The sequence below is a fragment of the Thunnus maccoyii genome, chromosome 6 (assembly GCF_910596095.1).
Source record: "Thunnus maccoyii chromosome 6, fThuMac1.1, whole genome shotgun sequence".
Taxonomy (NCBI): Eukaryota; Metazoa; Chordata; class Actinopteri; order Scombriformes; family Scombridae; genus Thunnus; species Thunnus maccoyii.
The window spans coordinates 1,709,951-1,730,570 of NC_056538.1; the positions used below are offsets into that span (position 1 = coordinate 1,709,951).

The 20,620-nt window shown below is 39.8% G+C and overlaps 1 protein-coding gene across 14 annotated transcripts in view; it reads left to right on the forward strand.

The window, feature by feature from the left end:
* The window catches only part of LOC121898858 (unconventional myosin-XVIIIa-like), a 156,807-nt gene that overhangs the window by 90,478 nt on the left and 45,709 nt on the right, over positions 1-20,620 (forward strand). For all 14 annotated transcript variants that reach the window (XM_042414327.1, XM_042414329.1, XM_042414336.1 and 11 more), the window contains 4 exons: positions 8,288-8,416; positions 16,116-16,259; positions 16,753-16,842; positions 18,115-18,234. In XM_042414327.1, coding sequence (XP_042270261.1) covers positions 8,288-8,416; positions 16,116-16,259; positions 16,753-16,842; positions 18,115-18,234 — 483 coding nt within the window. The remainder of the gene's footprint in view (positions 1-8,287; positions 8,417-16,115; positions 16,260-16,752; positions 16,843-18,114; positions 18,235-20,620) is intronic.

The following is a 20,620-nucleotide window of genomic DNA, read 5'->3' on the forward strand; positions in this document are numbered from 1 at the left end:
TGTTGTACTGATGGAATTAATGCTGTGGAATTTACCATGCAAGCCATTATAGTACAGGCAATTCCACTACTCCTCATTGTTTTTACCTGGCCTTTCATTAGGAACCACAAGTAGATATTTCAATATCAGTTTTTATTTGAGATTTTACAGTATTAACTTTAAACCCAAGTTGGTTCCCTTACTTAGCTTCAACCAAAACACTGTTGAATCATATTTCTGATCTTAAACCAAAACCCAACAAGTTCTTGAAGATCTGTGCCAGCCCATGCTACATACTTGCAACTCAGTTGGCAAGTCTGTCCTTAAATTTACGACTAAGCCTTTATATAAAGGAGGAGCATCAACAGTGTTACTTGCCTCAAGCCCCCTAGGGTTTTTTCTTTAGAAAACATAATCCTTTTTTATGATGCTGGCAGTGTGTGTGTTGTGCTGCTATCAATTAGAGTCTTGGCTTCAAGTCCCCTTGTCTTTACACATGGTGACACTCTCAGTTAAACAGATAATTAGAAAGCATTTTCCATTCTACTCACCCAGCTTTCTAGCAAAAGGCATGGTGGGCATGGAAAATTCCATGGTGCTTTGTTCCTCTGCAGTGACAAGTTTTTGCACTTCCATTCTCACCTTCACTCGTCTTGGGGTGTTTAGTTTTCAGTCATTTTCTTTTTATGGGGAAGAGCTGATCTTTGTGGCTCTGTGTGTCTGACCCTTGCCAAGCAGCAGTCAGACACTGCCAGACTCCAGCTCTTTGAGATAAAAAAACAGCTAATCACAAGGAAAAAGACAGGCTGATGGTTTTGTTAATTAGATCTGTGAATGTCTGTGAAATAAAGAACAGTGAGCGCCTTGAGCTGTCAATTAGAGAAGTTTCTTGGCAGATATTGCAGGGAGTTTAACCTTGCCTTAGTGCCGGTGCATGTCAGTCGATACTTGGCTCGCTAGTTTTCCCAAGTTCAGATAAAGTTTCAAATCAGAACGTTTTTATTCTGTGGTGTTCGTATTAGTAATATCACCAATGTCACTTATTTCACATTATTTTTACTGGCTGTCGAGACACAACCAACCCACATGGGAAGGCAAAGTACCCCCAGCCCACACACTAGGCCACTCTGTCTAATTATACTGTGCACCTCATGCAGTGTGGGGATCATTTTGAATAAATGAGCTGCATCAAAGTGGAGAAAGCCATATAATTAATACACTGCTTACTTGTACAACAATAGTTACCTGGCAATTTGGGCTGGGCGATAGAAAGTACATACTGTACATACTTAAATATGGCAATTCTTTAGGAACTGACAGCCCACTACCTAAAAAAATGCATTGCAGGGTTGGTTATTATTGCTTACACATTGCATGCTTGTTTTTGCATCTAAAATCATATAAAAAGATATGAGCGATGAGTGTTCCTTCAAAGGAAAGTTAAAGAGTCGATATAAAAGTGTCTATAAGTGACATTTTTTTATAATAATAACATATAATAACAATGTATTACATGATGATGTGTGATGTGAGAGGCATCGCTCATGATGAACCCACACCCGACTCTGCAGCTCCCCTTGGCTTTATGGAGCTTTATAGCGAGTTTTAGCTCATTGTTTATCTGTCCGGCTGCAACTTTACTGTTTTGGTTCACTCTCAGCACACTCATAGTGTCGTTTTCAGAGATAAAGCTCTGTTTGCTTACTAGTTTAACATATCAACTGTTGGCTTACTAGTTTAACGTATCAACTGTTGGCTTACTAGTTTAACATATCAACTGTTTGCTTACTAGTTTAACATATCAACTGTTGGCTTACTAGTTTAACGTATCAACTGTTTGCTTACTAGTTTAACATATCAACTGTTGGCTTACTAGTTTAACGTATCAACTGTTTGCTTACTAGTTTAACGTATCAACTGTTTGCTTACTAGTTTAACATATCAACTGTTTGCTTACTAGTTTAACGTATCAACTGTTTGCTTACTAGTTTAACACATCAACTGTTTGCTTACTAGTTTAACGTATCAACTGTTTGCTTACTAGTTTAACATATCAACTGTTGGCTTACTAGTTTAACGTATCAACTGTTTGCTTACTAGTTTAACATAACTGTTGGCTTACTAGTTTAACGTATCAACTGTTTGCTTACTAGTTTAACATATCAACTGTTTGCTTACTAGTTTAACATATCAACTGTTGGCTTACTAGTTTAACGTATCAACTGTTTGCTTTCTAGTTTAACATATCAACTGTTTGCTTACTAGTTTAACGTATCAACTGTTTGCTTACTAGTTTAACATATCAACTGTTGGCTTACTACTTTAACGTATCAACTGTTTGCTTACTAGTTTAACGTATCAACTGTTGGCTTACTAGTTTAACGTATCAACTGTTTGCTTACTAGTTTAACGTATCAACTGTTTGCTTACTAGTTTAACATATCAACTGTTTGCTTACTAGTTTAACATATCAACTGTTTGCTTACTAGTTTAACATATCAACTGTTGGCTTACTAGTTTAACGTATCAACTGTTTGCTTACTAGTTTAACATATCAACTGTTGGCTTACTAGTTTAACGTATCAACTGTTTGCTTACTAGTTTAACATATCAACTGTTTGCTTACTAGTTTAACATATCAACTGTTGGCTTACTAGTTTAACGTATCAACTGTTTGCTTACTAGTTTAACATATCAACTGTTGGCTTACTAGTTTAACGTATCAACTGTTTGCTTACTAGTTTAACGTATCAACTGTTTGCTTACTAGTTTAACATATCAACTGTTTGCTTACTAGTTTAACGTATCAACTGTTTGCTTACTAGTTTAACATATCAACTTAAAAGGTGATAATAGTATTGTGTTCACAGCTTGTTTCCACTGCACCTAGGAGCCAAAAAATCAGTTCATGTAGGTTTAAGGAACTGTTGTAAACATTACATAAACAATATAACAACATGTCAGCATTTCCCAAACTTTGCCCACTGAAATTCTGACAAGCAACAGATTGGTGATGTAGATTGCTCGGGGCCTTAGTATGCTTCAAATGAAGTGGTCAGATTGTCTCACAAGGTCTGAAAGCCACTCCACCACGCTGATCAGCTGTCAGAATTGGGGAGATGTCCTGAGGTGGGTTAGTGAAAGTTGGCAGGATTGGAATTTCTCTCTCAAGCTCTCTTTTTTTCATCCTTCATATAACTACTTTTGTAACTTTTTTTGGCTTTCAAGGAGTGAAAGCATTCGTAATATGACACCAAAACCTACAGTACAGGAACCTACAGTAACTTTTTTTTTCTACTTCATCCCTTTTTTAAACATAAGCTCCTCTACAAAACTTTGATATTTGCTGCTAGAGGCATAATTCTGTTGATACCAGGTGAGATCGTGGACATTTTAAGGAAATGCTGCATATGCAACAGCTACATTTGATGATTTAGCTTTCAAAGATAGATTAAAATGGGTACAGATGAATTTTCACTATTGTACCATATTTCTTCCCACTTCCCGACTATTACAAAGGGGTTGACATTGGGGGGGCTGAGTTTGACAGTTTTTGCAATTTTCTAAAACTGCCAATCCTACAGTCATGCCCACTTTACTCAGTGATTGGCTCGGAGTGTGGATGAGTGAAAGTTGGCAGGATTGCAGGCAGGATTTTTTTTCATTTTTCACACAACTATTCTATAACTTTTTTGAGGGACAATAACTGAGTACAGCACCATGAACACTTTAGAGGAGCAATGCAGCCAGTAGTGTGACTATGACTGTGACAGGCCTTCACCTCACCTTAGAGTGTGGCCATGCAGAACGCTTTGGCCTTTAGAGGGAGTTGGACACATCGTATGACCTAGTTTGTTTTAAGCATACTAAACCATAACTAAAATTAAAAATACTATAGACTTGGTTTTTCTCTTAAAGCGCATAAAGTGCAAGCACCTACAGTCTCAAATACCAGCCATGAAACTCATCCCATGGAAGGAGCAGTGAGGACCTTGAAGAAACAACCCAGCAACAAACCCTAACATTCCCAAACATCCACCCAACCTGTTTGATACATTTCATACTATTCTCTCAAGCATGAAATAATACGATACAACATAGTATAAATTAGTTTTTCAGTAGGAGTGATTTTCATCCAACATAAAAGTGCTGCCCATGACACATGAAATGCAGACTGTGCAGGTGGCTGCGTCCTCTCGTGGCTAGCAGATGACCCACCTCTCACTGCCAAACTGTCCCTGTGGTTTGCTGCCAACTTGTGTGTGGCTCTCTGCCTGATATCATTAAACCATCCCTGCACTGACAAATGAGTCTCCAAGGAGCACAGCAGTTCATGTTAACCAGATGTGTTATCTCCTCCCAGGCTAGTTTGACATCATCTGCCCATGAAAGCATTTCCCACTGGAGGAGTATTTATTTATGATGGTTGAATCCATGTGGATTCACATTTTTGTGAGTCCCTTCACAAACGAAAGACCCCAAGACTATATATACAACAAAATGCAATGATACATTTCTGTATGAGCTCGTTACCTGGACTGGGTATCAATGGAAGCATTTCAACACTAGTGACAATACAATACTTGGCTTTAGATCAGGAAATTGCATTAATCCCCAGAATTGACACTAGTTTGGCCATGCACATTGCCAGATAATAAAAGGTCACAGCAGCACAGCAATGTCTAAACACAAGAAGTTGACCTTTACCAAAGTAAAATACATTTGATGCCAATTTACAGTACTTGAACACTTTAGATATTCTGTGCTACTAACATGTTTCTGTCTATAACAGTTGAGGTTTGTAGGAATTAATATTTAACCTTGTTTGGGGACTACCTCCTGCATGGTAAAGCTTTAATGTCAGGAGGAAACATTAAAGCTTGCCTTTAATATGATCAGTCTCAAAACTGTAAATTCTTTTCAAAGCAGTGACCATTGTTTGCTGTGCTCTCCCAAAGAAACAAAGACAACTTCTTAGAATAAATGAAGACATTTATTAATAGCTAAACGTCTTGATGATACATGATAAAGCATAAGATAATAAAGAAAAAGAATAATAAATGATAATAAAATAAAATAATAATGAAGATTGTTTAGGAAAAGTGTCTTGAAGTGTGTGACTGGAGGCTAACGTACTGCAACAAGGAATGTTAAGGGAAAGCTAACTCAACCCCCCCCCACCCCCCTCATGCTGTATAATTTCGGTTTTCAAAAGGAGACACCCACACCTTCCATCCCTCCACACATTTACACACACAATGGGGTAGTAGTACAGTAGTGCAGCAGAAGCCCTTAGCATTGCTCTGTGATTACATCACCAAATTACTTTAGTTAGAAGTTTAATAGAGCTTGAAGATCTTTACTTATCCCCTTTACTGGTCATCACACTGTATAATAGGAGTAGTCATTCATTAATGTCTAAAAGTGCATACAACATGCCATTTTTGAATATTGAATAAATGTAAGCTTGAGAAGTGACCAGACATGAATGATTTTAGTCAGCAGCTGATGCACCTGATTGGTAAAATGCACTGTGCTTAAGTGGAGGAAGTGTGTCACTACTGTGAAAACTATATCTCCACTTTTCTTTAATCAGAACTCAACTTGTGGTGACCCATTTTTTTAGTTTCAGTGAAACTACTGCAATGTTCTTGCACAGCAGAAAGCCTTATTGAAAGGTGCGCTGGATCAAAAAACCTGACTTAGGGGAAAAAAATAAAATGAAATCCTGCACGCCGTCGATCACTCGTACTCACTTTATTACAGTGTTTCTGTCATCAGATGTTTATCAGATAAACTTCAGAATGTAGGTGCAGTTGGTGTGCTTGGGAAGAAAATGATTCAAAATGAAAATACTGCTGACATCTTCGATACCTACAAGATGGCTCTCTGCAGTCCTCACCAGGTCTTTGTTTTTTATTCAGTATAACAAGCCTGCTAGACACCATTTGATTGCCAGTGTCCATCCATTCATTAAAACTGCTCATCCTGTGCAGTGTCATAAGGGGCTGGAGACTATCCCAGCTCATATTGTGTGAGAGGTGGGGTGCATACAACCAGGACAGGTTGGCAATCTATCACAGAGCCAACATGTGACAGACAACAATACATACCAATGAGCAATGTGGAGTATTCAGTTAAGCTAAACTGCATGTCTTTGGGTTTGGGAGGAAACCAAAGCATCCAGCAAAAACCAGCACAAATCGTGGGAGACTCTCTTGCTACAAGGCAACAGTATAACACTGCATGACTATGCTGCCTCCCATTTGATTTCCAGTATATGCCTCAGAAATGCCTACTGTGTAGTGAGAAGTGTGAGAAGTGTTAAGGGAAAGGATATGGACTGACTTAGTCACAAACTGCTTGCAGCCTTGGTAAATATTTATTGCACAGTACAACGTTATTGTATAGTGGTGAAGTCACAAGGTCTCAGTGACATCTAAACAATAATCCAAATTCCCGGCCATACTCCAAGCCATACTGACTCTTTTGCTCTGCCAATTTTGAAAATTACAGTCAGAGTTAGGAACAGTCACATCCTCTGAAGGACAAAGTGTCACTCAGACTCTGCTTAATGAATCTACTTCCACAAAGAGCTGCCAGCTATTTCAGGGCTGAGGAATAGAGCAATGTCTGTCCCCAGACACAAATTATCTAGAAGGAGTTAGAGGCATTGTGATTTGGGCTGTTACAGGGTGCCCAGTGTCAGCCTGTCTTCACTTTTTACAATCACAAAAAAAAAGGTGCACTCATCAGAATTCAGGAAGTAGCACTGCTGCTGCCCAAATCATCAGCAAAGAAGATGAAAGACACAGGAGTCTTTCTGGACGAGACTACAGTGATCAGGCCAGGAAATCACTGCAATAGTTGCTCTGGACAGGGAAGAAATTGACAAATAGCATAAGCAGCACTGAGCAAGATTTTAAGGTATCAACACACAGCAAAAAAGGATTTTTCCCATTTGGTTGTTGGCATCTTTACCGGAATTGAACAATGATTTCCTGCCAGCAGGAAAAGGTCTGGCTCTAGCATAAGGCCATGTTAGGACAGAGAAACACAAGACATACTGAAAACGCAAGGCACGTCACGAGAGGAGGAGATAAAGATGAGTTGGGAACCATTGCAGTGAAAAAGATCAAATACTGTTTTTTTCTGAGCCCTTGTCACATTTTGGTCACCATGTGATCTGTCTGGTATTTCATCAAGCATTTTACTTTGCTCAGTGACTATGCTCCCCAGCCCTGTCTGAACACTAGTGAGTCTCATCCTTCCAATGAAATACATACAGTAGAGTTCAAATGTAAACATGCTAAACAGCGTCTTTCTTGTGTGGTTACTGATCACAGTGGACAGCAGTAGATGAAACGGTACTACAGTCTGGTGTGGTTCAGGAATAGTCTAGTGTTCAGCATCTGAGCTGAGAACATCAGAGGGGCGAGAAGAAATGTCAAGACACCTACATCCATTGTTTTCAATGGAAGTCTGCACACCAGTAGCATCTTGATGCCTGGCATTTTCCAAACAAAGAAATTAATAACAGGCTTCCAACAGGGCTGTCTCTTAATGGCCCTTGGGTCCCTTGGCATGTACCTGGAAGGTGCATCTGGTAATTCATCCATGGCACCACCAGTTGTGATTTGTTGTAACTAGACAAGCTGGAAATACCCCAGTCAGGGATCAAACCCAGTTTGCGGCTGTGAAGCGTGGATGTCCTGATAATGGCAATACAGTGATCAGTGGTCAGTGATGTGCAAGAGAATTATTTGGTCGATCATGGTTACTTACATCCAATCACTTAGTATATGAAAGTGATTGGATATTGACTAGTAATCTGTTTTTCATGTGAAATACCCTCTCTGTGAACCTTTTAAGTGCAGGGTTTCATGTTTCCATCTTATTTGGGCAGAGATCCATACTGATTTTGTCTACGTGCCCATGAGGACAATTTCAAATCTGTGCTACGTGTGTCTGTGTAGTTAGAGCTAAGAGAGTGAACAGGTCTTTACAGGGTTACAAAAACTCACTTACTGCAATTTGTTGATTGTCTCAGAAGTATATACAGTTCATACATGCTTTATTTTCTTCCACTCTGATCATATCAACATGGAGCTTGGGAGATCTATTTAAGATCATTGTCATTCTGACAAATCTGTAGGATTTCATGTGGTTGACTAAAATCTGAACGTGACAGCAAAACTTGCTTCTGAAACTGACAAATGTTTGCAATTGTATGTAAATTCTATTTACCATGTGGTCTTACCTTTAAGAAGAGAAACCTGTGGACTTAACTGCCTCTCTCCTCCCTCAGGTATTCTTCAGAGCAGGAACTCTATCCAGGCTGGAGGAGCAGCGGGATGTTCAGACCAGAAGGAACATCTCTCTGTTCCAGGCTGCCTGCCGGGGATATCTGGCCAGACAGGCCTTCAAGAAGAGGAAGGTAAGACTGCAGCACATTGTGGGTAGGAGGGGATGTGACGAGTGTTGGGGTTTCCCTTTATCATAGTACGTCATTGTAGCTTCATGTCTAATCCAGGTTGCTGAATTAAAACTGATGGATACTTGATAAAGAACCAATTTTGAACATTATGAACGTCACAAATCTGTGATTTGCTGGATGGGTATGTGGAGGTGTTTTATTATTTTGTTAATTTCCATGTCATTTGAACAATATGTAATCTGTGGCTGTAGATTCGTACTTGGAGAAGACATTTATCCAATTTGTTCTTATCTGCTGTCCCCCTGGCTTAACTACATGGATAATGTAACTACCAGTTAAATGCTGTAGCCTGATGTTCTTTCTCATTTTTAGTCCTAGGAAAATAGCAGGGAAATCTTTGAAGCACAAAACAGGGCAGTAGTTAAAATATTTCCTCTGAGATGAGCTTGAGCTACTTTTTGTTTACTTCTGGCTTCTTTTCTTTGCACCCCTCCCTGCTGAACTGATGCTTTGGTGTTGTACTAAATCCGAGCTTCATCAGATCACAGCCCCCCATTGATTAGCCATCAATCTGCTGAAGCCACACAGGCCTGAATGGATGGACAGGGAGCTGTCAGTCAGCTGCTCCTCTCCACTGGGATTCTACCACAGTCCCTGTGTCTTCTTCAGTCAGTTCTCTATTGATCACTGACAGGAGGATACCATACTCCTGGCCTATGCAGCATCTCTACAGCCTTGCTGCCTTTCCTCCTCCTGGTCTGCATAGGAAATAACCCCCATGATCAGTCATACACTGTAACATTGTGGTAGCTGGTTGTTTTCTGGTCAGACTTTTTAACATTTCCTCCTCATGTCTGCAATTCATTGCATTGAGATCACAAACATGTTTGTCCTAGTTATGCTTCTATGTAAGAAATTACAATAAAAAATGTAAGAAAATCCATTTTTTTGAGGGGCTGAAAGGATGAAGTGGATTTTAGTCTTAATTAGACTATACTTTGGCCTGATACAGGATCTCACAGCTACCCTGACCAACCAGTAGGAGTCAGTAGTGCGGTGACAAAGGCATGATCCCTCACTAGCTTCCCACTCTCCAACAATGCCAACTCGGTGCGAGGCCAAGCTGGAAGCGGCACTGCCAGGCTTTTAGCGCAGGTCCCCGTGGTGGGGGGCGAGTGCTTCATGCTATGTCACTGCTTTTTCATGGCAGACCATCATGGCATTTCAGCTTTATTGGACAGTTCACAGTGCAATGAGAAACCCAAACCCAAAGAGATGTATTTACATTGAAACCAAATGAGCTTTTTGAATTCTTCACAAGTTGCCCTTGTAAAGGATTTTGTCTTTGACATTTTCTTCTCTCTTCTCTCACACTGTTGGTCTGATGTGTGTGTGTGTGTGTGTGTGCGTGCGTGTGTGTGTGCGTGCGTGTGTGTGTGTGTGCGTGTGTGTGTGTGTGTGTCCATGCATGTGCGTTACACCAGACTGAGCCTGACAAGTGGAAAACATTGCCGCCGTGCGTTGACTGACTCTTGAAGGTGTCAGTAGGGATCTGTTGACTCTGTGTGAATGTGTGTGTGTGTCTACTTCACAGAAGTTTTGATGTTGCAGAAGTTTTTTCATATGAATACACAGTTCATTTGATGCACAGTGTTAGTTTTAACACAGTAAGTGTGTATGTGTGTGTGTGACTGGGTGGAGATTAAGCTTTGGATCCCCGTCCTCCTTTCATTTCCATTTCAGTTTATTCTTCCTTGATGCACTGGGCTCAAGCTTGCCAAGGAAAATGACTTTTCAAGGGCATTTGAGTTTTCCTTCACCACTCTTTCTCCTCTGAAGGATTCAGTTTGAGCCTCATCTCTCAGAGTAAATAGTAATCTTGTGTAATTGATGTAGCCTGGAATTGGGTTCATTTCGCTGTGGCCATTGTAAGCAACTAATTGTTAATGTACATTTTGTAGGCATTCTGGCAAAGTCTCAAACTTGGTTTGAAATGTCAAAGCAGAGAAAAGGAAAACATTCACACTTTAGTGCCTTGTCTAATGCACCTCTGCATGTCTTTGTAAAGCAGCTTTTGCTTTGCACATTTTCACATCCTGCTCTCCTTGTTTATTTGTTTTTTGTCAGAGAGCTGTGAATGCAAAGAAAAGAAAAGAGCAAGATATTGTCAGAAAGTGAGATGTATCTGTTTCTTTGTTTGTCACAAAGTGAAAGTGAAGCAGTTTTTAGGAGGGATGTGCAAACACAGCAAATATGCTTATATACTAAACAAAGTTTTAAATGATCACTTCACCCAAATGACGAAACAAGACTAGGCTGTACCACGTATGAAATGCTAGAGGGCTTTTAATCTGAAATGACAGATACAGGAAGCGGCGAGACTCAGTCGAGGCGGCTTCGGCCGACCAATGGTGTAACTTCATCACTCAGTCAGTCAGTCACAGACACTGGTATTGATAGGGCTGGCCCCTGTGGTCCAGCTGAAAACATTAGAGAGAAAACAGACTGATTGATTAGCAGTCTTTAATAGGGCAACTGGTTTGTCTTCATCAGAGTCAAAATGGAAGGACATAACGCAAATACATGCATGTAGTTGTCCGGCAGATGAAAATATCAACGGCCAAACTGACCGGTAGGGAATATGCTGATTGCTAAATAAATAAATTCATTATTAGCATATTAAATAAGCTAATATTGTGTGACCTATAAGATATGTTGGCAGGATGACATAAATATAGATTTATATTATACAAAAGTTTGATTTTACCTCTGCTGTTTAGACATTGAGAGATTCAGTGAGTGTTTGGTCATGTAAGCGTGGCATGAGATTCAAAAACTGCACACACCAGCAGCAGTCCTGCACTTTGGCTTGACAGCAGTTAACACGACTCTGAAAAGTCTTCCCGTTTTCTCTCAGGTAACATTACATCCAGCAGTGGCACAGTGAAACAAACGAATCAGCCCAGAGTTCCACAGTTATATAACATGTAATTGATCAGTAGAAGGTTTAACTTTTCCCACGGCCCCAGTGCAGGATGGGAGAAACATGTCGACATTTAGAAAAGATGATGGTGACTGAGGAAATTTAGGCAAACATTTAACTTATAGCAGGATGCATGAGAGTTATAGTAACTTATAGGGCTCGACACTAACTTTTTCCCTACCTTCCCAAAACTGTCCCGAAGCATGTTTATGTATGTTTGGTGCCTGCATGGATGAATCTGCAGATGCGGAGTGCGGACATATGATGCAGTCAGTTTAATTCTCTCTGGCCCTGGTGAGAGGCGGGTTCAGGGAGACCACAGCAGGTGGAGTTAGTGGTGCAGCTGCAGGCTGCCCACATGGCTGCTTTTAATTAACAACAGGAAGGCTATTTGTTTTATTTTATTGTTGTAGCCTATCTGCTCAGTTCACAGTTTGTGAAGAGTTCATTCTGCTGACTAAAATACATTTGTTGGATGTTAGCATTTGTGTTTTATTGTTTTTTTAAATGAAGACTATGTAGGCTGTAGGCTACTTAAACCACCTCAAAACCACCTGCATGTATAGATAGCACTAAAGGGAAATGATACCAGCTCTTTAACTATATATGCATTTTTATTTTTTTTTACATTTTTACCTACATTTTGTGTACTTCTGTAGAAGACAACTCTTTCTATGAACTGTCTATAATCACTTACAGTAGATATGAGCACTCCTAGTCAGTGTATCCCTACACAGATTTTTTAATGACAAAAAATAAAACTAGTAAGTGCAAAACAAATTTGATTTTCAGGGACAGATTCATTCATTTGATGTCGACCATGATGATAGAAGGCTAACAGCCAGATATGAGTCCTTTTGAAGCCAGTAAACTGTCTGTAAGCACTCTCTCTAATTCTGAAGTGCACAGATTTTGATAGTAAAAGCAGATTTCAAACTTAGCATGCACCAAGTCAGGGTTTAGCTTTCAAAGGTTGTTCTGCACTTACAAATCTGTCCTTGTCTCTTACATCGGACCTGAAGATTAAAGCTTGACTTTGTTTTGTGCTGACTCTGTAGTTGTGACATTGATAAATTTCCATATACTCAGAAAGGTAATTTTAAATTTGCTCAACCCCCTTTTTATATTGCCACAACACAAAATCAATTAGTTTGTTTCTCCATCTAGTCTGTTTGCCTGCTCTGGGGAACCTCTGCCGTTTCCTTCCAAGTCCTCCCCCCCTGCCTGGGGGAGCAGCGTTCAAAGCACTCCGGGAAACAAGCGAGAAGGAGGTGGAGAATGAGAAAAGGGGGAAAGGAGGGAAAGCTGCAAAAAAGAGAGAGGCTGTGGCTCGCCATGGGGGAATAGACAAATAGAAGAGATCCACTGGCTGCTTTGAAGCCCTGCAGTCTGTCTCTCCTCTCTCTATCTCTTTGACATTCATGGGGAACAGTTGAGAGTGGAGGAGCACGGGGGATTCCACTGCCAGCCAGCCAACGCTGAGCCTAATTAAATAGTTGCCTAAAGACAGAGCCCCCACCCCAACTCCACCCCCCGACTGGGAACAGGTGGGCTCAGGCAGACGCTGCTGCTTGATGTGTTTGTGTGTGTCTATGTAGCTGCCTGCTAGGTGCCAGGTGTAAAGGAGAGGTAGAGGGCAGTGGAAGACGCAGACATGTCATTACAGTTTCCCTCTCTATCTACGTGAAGGTGACCACTGTTTACTTCCTGCTGCAGCATGATGAATCTTTATACACTGCTATTCATACACACACACTGTCCTTGTGTTTGTAAGTAAACATACTGAGAGAAGATGTGGGTCTGACAATTTGCACTGAAAACTGACTACAAAAGGATAGCTTCACATTTTTTTCACTCTGTTTCTTCATGCAATTTTCATTTGCCCATATGCAGAGATCCCTTCCTATTACACTATTAGAGATGGGGGACAAAATCCATAGTGCCAACACAGTGCAATAATTTATCCTAAAGTTCAGCTGAAGTTAATATGAGGCTTCTGACTTACAAAGTTACAGTATAAAATTCATAACCTCTGTGTTGATATCCCTCCACTGCACCTCAACACAAAGACAATGGGTTTCATGCAGGAATCTCTCATACAGATTTGTTAGAAGCAGTGTGTACGAGTGCTTTGGGAGAACTTTTTGCGTTCATTAATTTCCTCAGCTATCAAATTCTCTTTTTCGTAGGAACGCAATTCCAAATGGTCCAGACCTGTTCAGTGATTCATGTTTGACTAAAGAATGATAATACTTTAATCAGGATCTCTTTGAATAGGATACCGAAATTAACTAAAATAAAAATAACTCAACTTTGTCCCTTTTTTTTTGCTGGCATAGGCCTATTCTGGCATGGCAGTTTATACCTTTCAGCAGTTACTAGGAAAACTCAGTCATTCAGACAGCTGCCTCTGGGTCTGTCTGCCAGTCACTGTCCAGGTGAACATGCTCTGTTACCTCCAACAGTGTTCCATCACCTACTTTAGAATACTCTTTATAATAATAGTCCACTTTGCTTTAGCTAGATGTTTTTTCAGCATCTAACTTTGCTGCTCTGATGACAGGTCGTTGGCAGCTATACTCATATTTTCTGACAGGGTTTGGTGAATCAGACTTGGAACACCAACTTCTTGGCCATGAATATGGGTTTCTAATCAGCTTATTACATGCAGTCACCAAGCACTTTATCTTTAACACCTGTGCCATCTAATGTAATCCAATACAACAGCTCTGCCATACATTCTATTTTTACGAAGCTGATACATTTTCAGTTTTTGTTGACATTATCAGAAAGGTGATAATTGTATTTTATGTTTATTATTGAGGTTGTGGCGGGTGGTGGTGGTGTACTGGAGTGCATTATAGTGAAAAGGGTTTGTAATATTTTGTCCACCTCACTAACATACATGAGGAGGGAAAACCACACAAGAGAAGGTTGGAGGGAAATCTGATTACTGAGCTACTGCATGCATACACAGATTTACATTGACCAGGCTACTACAGTGCATGTAATCATGTTTCTCTGAGTAACACACTGAATGACAGAAGCTGCTGTATGTCGACCGATGAAGCCGCAGAAGAATTTCAGTAGTAAGTGAATAAAGTACATCAAGTAATTATTCAGTGAAATTAGCTTCAGGCAAAGAGTTCAACTATATTTTAAACTTGAATCGTCCTTCTTACTTACTGTAAATGTTATTTTTATGTTTACAGTGTTTTTTTTCTGTTCTGATTCTTAAGATAAGCAAATGTGTTAGGGATATTAGTACATCAACCACTGATAACTCCTTTTCTTGTGAGCTCTAGCTGGTAGAAGTAGATTCAAGTGGATTGAATATCATATCTTGCAGCAAGTTTAATCCTTTATTTCAACTATTGCTTGACAAGATTATTTATCAAAACAAACAACGTAAACGTCTGATCTACAATAAATCCAGTTTTCTGGTCAGAAAGTCAGGAATTGTAAGTGCTGGTTCCAAAAAAAAAAAAACTGGGGGTATGAAGTAATTAGTCCCAACATCTCATCAGATATTATGGCCTCAGTAACTCATTTCTCTTGTCCTATAATGTCTGTCATGGTGGAGATTTAGGATTCTACTAAACTGGCCATCGTGGACATCATTGCATCATCAGCAGTGACCTCATGTTGCACTAGTGGGTGTAACTAAAAAAATTCCAGCCAATAAAGTCATCACAAATGATTTAAAACCCCTCTCCTTCGCTGATTGGTTTACACAAAAGATTAATCCCCCCACTGATGAGTCTCCTTCCTTAACATTCGGTTTCAATAGGAAATCCATCATATTAAAGGATAAGGCTGGCAATATTCCATATCTTTGATACTGTCAACAAATCCCATCAAAAGAGCAAAACCGAGAATGTGTTAGTCTGTTTGACTTTGACTACTCTGTCTATGGCTCTCAGCTCTAAGCCCATTGGTTCCTATTGAAGACGTACATCTTTAAAAACAGCTCACAAATAGTGTATATAGTTGAATCTTTTTTAAAAAGGTTCAGTAATTCCTTAAAGCAGCTGGCCACTGAAGTTTTTAGCAAACATTACTTAAACAGGAGGAAATAGTGCATTTGTTGGAGACTATTTTCAGAGGTGGATTAATCCACATTAGGTGCTTTAGTGAGTATTTCTGGCAGCAGGACGGTGTGTGTGCGATTGAGTCAAAATAAACTACAGTGTGTGTGTGTTCATGGTGATGAAGGAACATGCTGCACAAAATACCAAGACTGTCACTACTTAAAAAGCAAAGCGTCTTATCTTGCAAGGGAAGCATGCATTGCGGGCATCACACTGGACTGTTATGGAACCAGTAAATCTACATTCCAACACTCAACTACAGTCTGGTCATGAGCTTTGAGTTGTGACTGAGGTGGTTGAGGTGTTTTGGGCATTTATTTTGGATGCCTGCTTAATTCCTGTCTCGAGGCTTGTCCAGTTGGGTGGGGGCTGCAGGGCACACCCAGAACACACTGGGTAGATTGCATATTCCATCAGGAACGCCTGTGTTAACCTTGCTTAGCCTGCCCAGACCTACAGACACATCAGCACATGGTGAAACCTCCAATGGCCTTTGGGTTACAATAACATTTAAATGAGGTATGCTGCTCTGAAAACAAGAAACACTGCACTATAAATAGTTGTTAGAGCACCAACCTCCATTCAGTTTTGTGTTCTTATGTCCTCTGCTGTGTGTGTGTGACAGATCCAGGATCTGGCCATCCGCTGCATCCAGAAGAACATAAAGAAGAATCGTGGCGTCAAAGGCTGGCCATGGTGGAAACTGTTCACCACTGTCAGACCTCTGATAGAGGTGCAGCTCACGGAGGAACAGATCCGCGGCAAGGACGTAAGCATATAAACACACACACTTACACACTATAATGGTGCATATGTAGAGGAATAGTATGCATGATGTGGGATTTTAAATTCAATTCAAGTAACTACACAGGACATAGTGAACATTTTTCTGGTGGAATGCAAGACTGGTGGATTTTTGAGAGTGATATAGACTTTAGAAATGTAGTATTTTCCCCAGAATTGGTAGCATTTAGATCATTCTGGGACTTAAAAACTTTCCCAGCGATAACTAGGATTTATTTTGAAAATTTCACAATTAATACTTGTTTCACAGTAATATTTAATCAATCAAACTGAATGGAATCTCTCAGATAGATATGGAAAATAGTGGAAAAGGTAAATAATTAGAAGTACACTCTAACAATATTGCAAATACAAGAACGCAGTTACTGTGTGAGTACATTTACTTTGTTGATTATTTCACATCATCTGCTATATTGTCACAAACGTTTATGTCATTGATGTCTTCTTTTGTCTTCCAGGAAGAGATCCAGCAGCTGAAGCAGAAGCTGGAGAAGGTGGAGAAAGAGAGGAACGAACTGAGACTCAACAGCGACCGCCTGGAGAGCCGGGTAAGCATGCCTAACCACACACACACACATACAAGTATAGGGGATTACTAAAGTTTGAGATCAATTCTAGACCTCTGACAATAGAGTACAAACTATTTTAGATGAGAAAAATATCTAACGCAATGCAAATTTAAGACTGTTCGCTGGTTATTTAAATAATGTTTTACACCATGAAAGGAACAGATGACTGTTGGACTGTTGTTTGTCTTGGAGGTGTGAGTCCCACATTGAAGAAGAGCCACTTTGATGTCACCCATGTCTATTTTGACAAGTAGATGTCAGTGAGCAGTGGAGAGACCATGTCATAAGGCTCTGTAGGTCAGCTGAGATGAAATCCACAGAGACAGAGGATTTGGCAAACCACCAACAACTGGGGTCCAGCATTTATTACATTAATAGTTAAACTCAAGCTGTCACTGTGCCAGTTTACATGTGCACTGGTGCAGCACCTGTGCACCTCGATGGACTGTCTGCATCTATTTATAAGAACATGTGTTCTCATCTTGCTGCTATCTGGGTGAAGTGCTAATATCTGAGAGCAGTGTTTATGGACTTATGACAAAGGCTGCTGCCTGACATTAACAATAAGGTGATCTGCCATTGTTTTACAATATATTGTTGCCTTGCGTTATGTTGCTTGTTGTGATTGGCTGAACTTATCACAAAAAGTAGAATAGCAGTCTGGGAGCAAATGAGTGCTGCATTTCATTTCTTTTTATTTGTATTGTTTAATTTAGAGAAATATTTTGAAATGACATGTGCTCTATGTAAAGGGGCCTTTATAACATAAAGACTTAATGTTTATTGATTCTGCACCTAGTCACCCGTTTCCTATATAACTTCACAGGCCAGCAAATCATCATGTGTTGACTCTCGCTAACTTGTCAGAATAGGCCAATCTTATTTCTCAACCTTAAGGTGCATCAGCTCTCCAAAAAAACAGTAATTGTATCACATTCGCTCCCCAGATCAGCACATCCCAGCTACTGTTTGACACAGTCCTGTGTGTACTACAGGCATCAATTGACGCAATGCTTCGTGATGCAGGCGGTGTGTGTTGCATATATTTTAGAGCTCAGCTATTTGTTCCTCATGTCTCTAATGATTCTCAATGCCCTCAGTAACACCAATCACATATAAATGATATGTGACAAATCTTCAAACCTCTTTTGGAACAACATTACAATTGATGACAGTGAATCTATACATTCATACACTGTAAACATGCTTCACACTTGCTCTGTGTGTGTGTATGTGTGTGTGCTGCATCAGATCACAGAGCTGTCATCGGAGCTGGCTGATGAGCGGAACACCGGGGAGTCAGCCTCCCAGCTGCTGGAGACCGAAACTTCTGAGAGACTCCGCCTGGAGAAGGACATGAAGGACCTGCAGGTAGAGACACACACACAGCCACCAGCAGATAACCAGTGAAGGTGTTGTTTAGTAACACAGTGATGTCTGTAGAATAAGACAGCCATGTTGTGCTGCTGCATGGCTGCAGTCTAATACTAGGTTTAGGTTTGATTAAAACTGTCACACACCAGGGGACTAAGGCGTCACTGTGTCCATTAAAGCACTGACCCATTCCTTCACTTGATGCCTTTTTCCAAGCAGAGTGCTATTAAGGCAAATGAAAATGGAACTACCTTATTGTAATGGAAAACAGAGATGGATAACAGTTTATAGCCCAATTAGCCCTTTAGCAGTAAGGTAATAATGTTTTCTACAACACAGCCACATTCTCTGACTTCACAATGAAGTTTGATGTTGAGCCGTGTTGTAAAATTTAACGTCTGCTCATTTACATATAAATTTAACATTAGCACATCAGCAGGAATTATTGAAGAGCAGATCTGTTAGACAGCCCTGATTTTGCTCCTGTGGGATTTCTTACTCAATCTTGAATTTGCAAAGGGACTGTGAATTTTGTGAAATGGCTCATGTGACATTAAACTTGGGTAACTGAGAGCCTGTCTCATATTAAAACAAGAGTGCTGATTTGTTAAGACATTCGGGTAGTAATTATCCAGGACACTCAGTTCATGCAACAACTAAGGTCTCAAGGCATACACTTTGTTACATACTCAACAAGTTGCAGTTTCTTATTTTCTATCACATTTTGGCTGTAAATTGCACAGTGTTTGTGGAAGAAATTGTTTAGGGTCTGTTAAGTCCACAAAGTGAAGGCAAAATTCATGCAAGTGTTCTTGTGAAATAGGTGGTGCTGGAAGCTTTTTGGCTAGTCGGTGAGCTACAGTGGCTGACTAGCTAGCAAATTACAGATAGCTTGTCAGCCACTTTAGCTAATCATAGCATGCTAGCTAGCCATGTTGTGTGCTAGTGCTACCCAGCAACAATACATCTCCAAAATAGTTTGCTAGATAACTAGTTAGCTTGGTTGCTTACAGACAATAAATTAACACAGTTTATTGAAGAGATGTGTTCATACAAAGCACTTCTCTCTCATAATTGTCTGCAAATCACCTCCCAAACCAAAATACTCTCCCTCAAAGGCCAGCACCATCAAGATGGTGAAGTTAGTCAACGATGCAAATTCATGTATCAAACTTCACCAAAGCTTAACCATAGAAAATAGAAATATATAAAAATACATATAAATATATGTATATAAGGATTTGTTTCTAATGAAATTCAGATATATATCAATATAATAATTTTGATGATGATGAAGATTAATTAGTCAAGGCACAGGCTGACAACAGTTAGATAACCCTTTGAAGAACAAGTGAAGAACCACAAGTGCCTGCTCAGCTTATATTCAACGTTTATTCAATAGGTTCAATGACTTGAATGTGGTTCTGCACATGTACTTTTCATGTGTAGTTAGAGTTACAAACATGCAGCTGGGGATGCCAGTAGTTTCATTGTAACTGTTAAGACATTAAGATCATAACCAGACAATAACTATTAAATGGTAGTCTAGTATTAGCAACATCGTATACATACATGTATTCCATTATTCTGTCACACAAAATCTAATTTTCATTAATAAATTAATTCATACTGTGCTTATGGTACTCTAATTGGGTCAAAGGTCTGCATTTTAACAAATAAACCGTTAATCGCCCACACACACTAGCCTTTGTACCCATGTACCAGACTAAATGGTCCCAGCTCTTTGGGTGTGTGGTGCTCAGCATCAGATTCTGCTGTGAGACAGCAGGAGGATGCAGCCTGCTGGGCTGTAAAACCTCATTGACTAAATGAGTTTTTCGACTGTAACACAACAAAATACTGTTTTGTAAATATGTGGCCTTTCATATGTTAATTTCTGAGAAAATTAAGCGCAGAAGACTTTGGTATCTACTTCCTGAATCATTTGTTTTAGAATCAAAAATCTTTTTTTTTTTCCAAGAGCAGTTGGATCATCATGAAGCTACCATATACACATGCTATTTCCTCATGAATGATTTTCCACCTTTCAGACTATTTCAGAAGCAGTTTTTTCTACACTTCCTCCTACAATTGTGGTTCAGTCTTCATCAAACTGGACAAATTCCCCTAAAACCATCATCAACCATATTTGGGTTTTGTCAGTGTTTTATATGTCGGTTTCCTTTTACAAAATATGCCATAAGTAAAGACTGGATTGAAATGTTTGCACCAAATTTGGTTCACATGTCACAGCTCTTAGGAACCCCACAACATCTGGGGGAATTTCTCTACAAATTTAACAAGTTAATATCTTAACATTGACTTCATGGGTTTTCCAAAAATTACGTTGACATTTAGTAAGATTATATTCATGTCAGCTCTA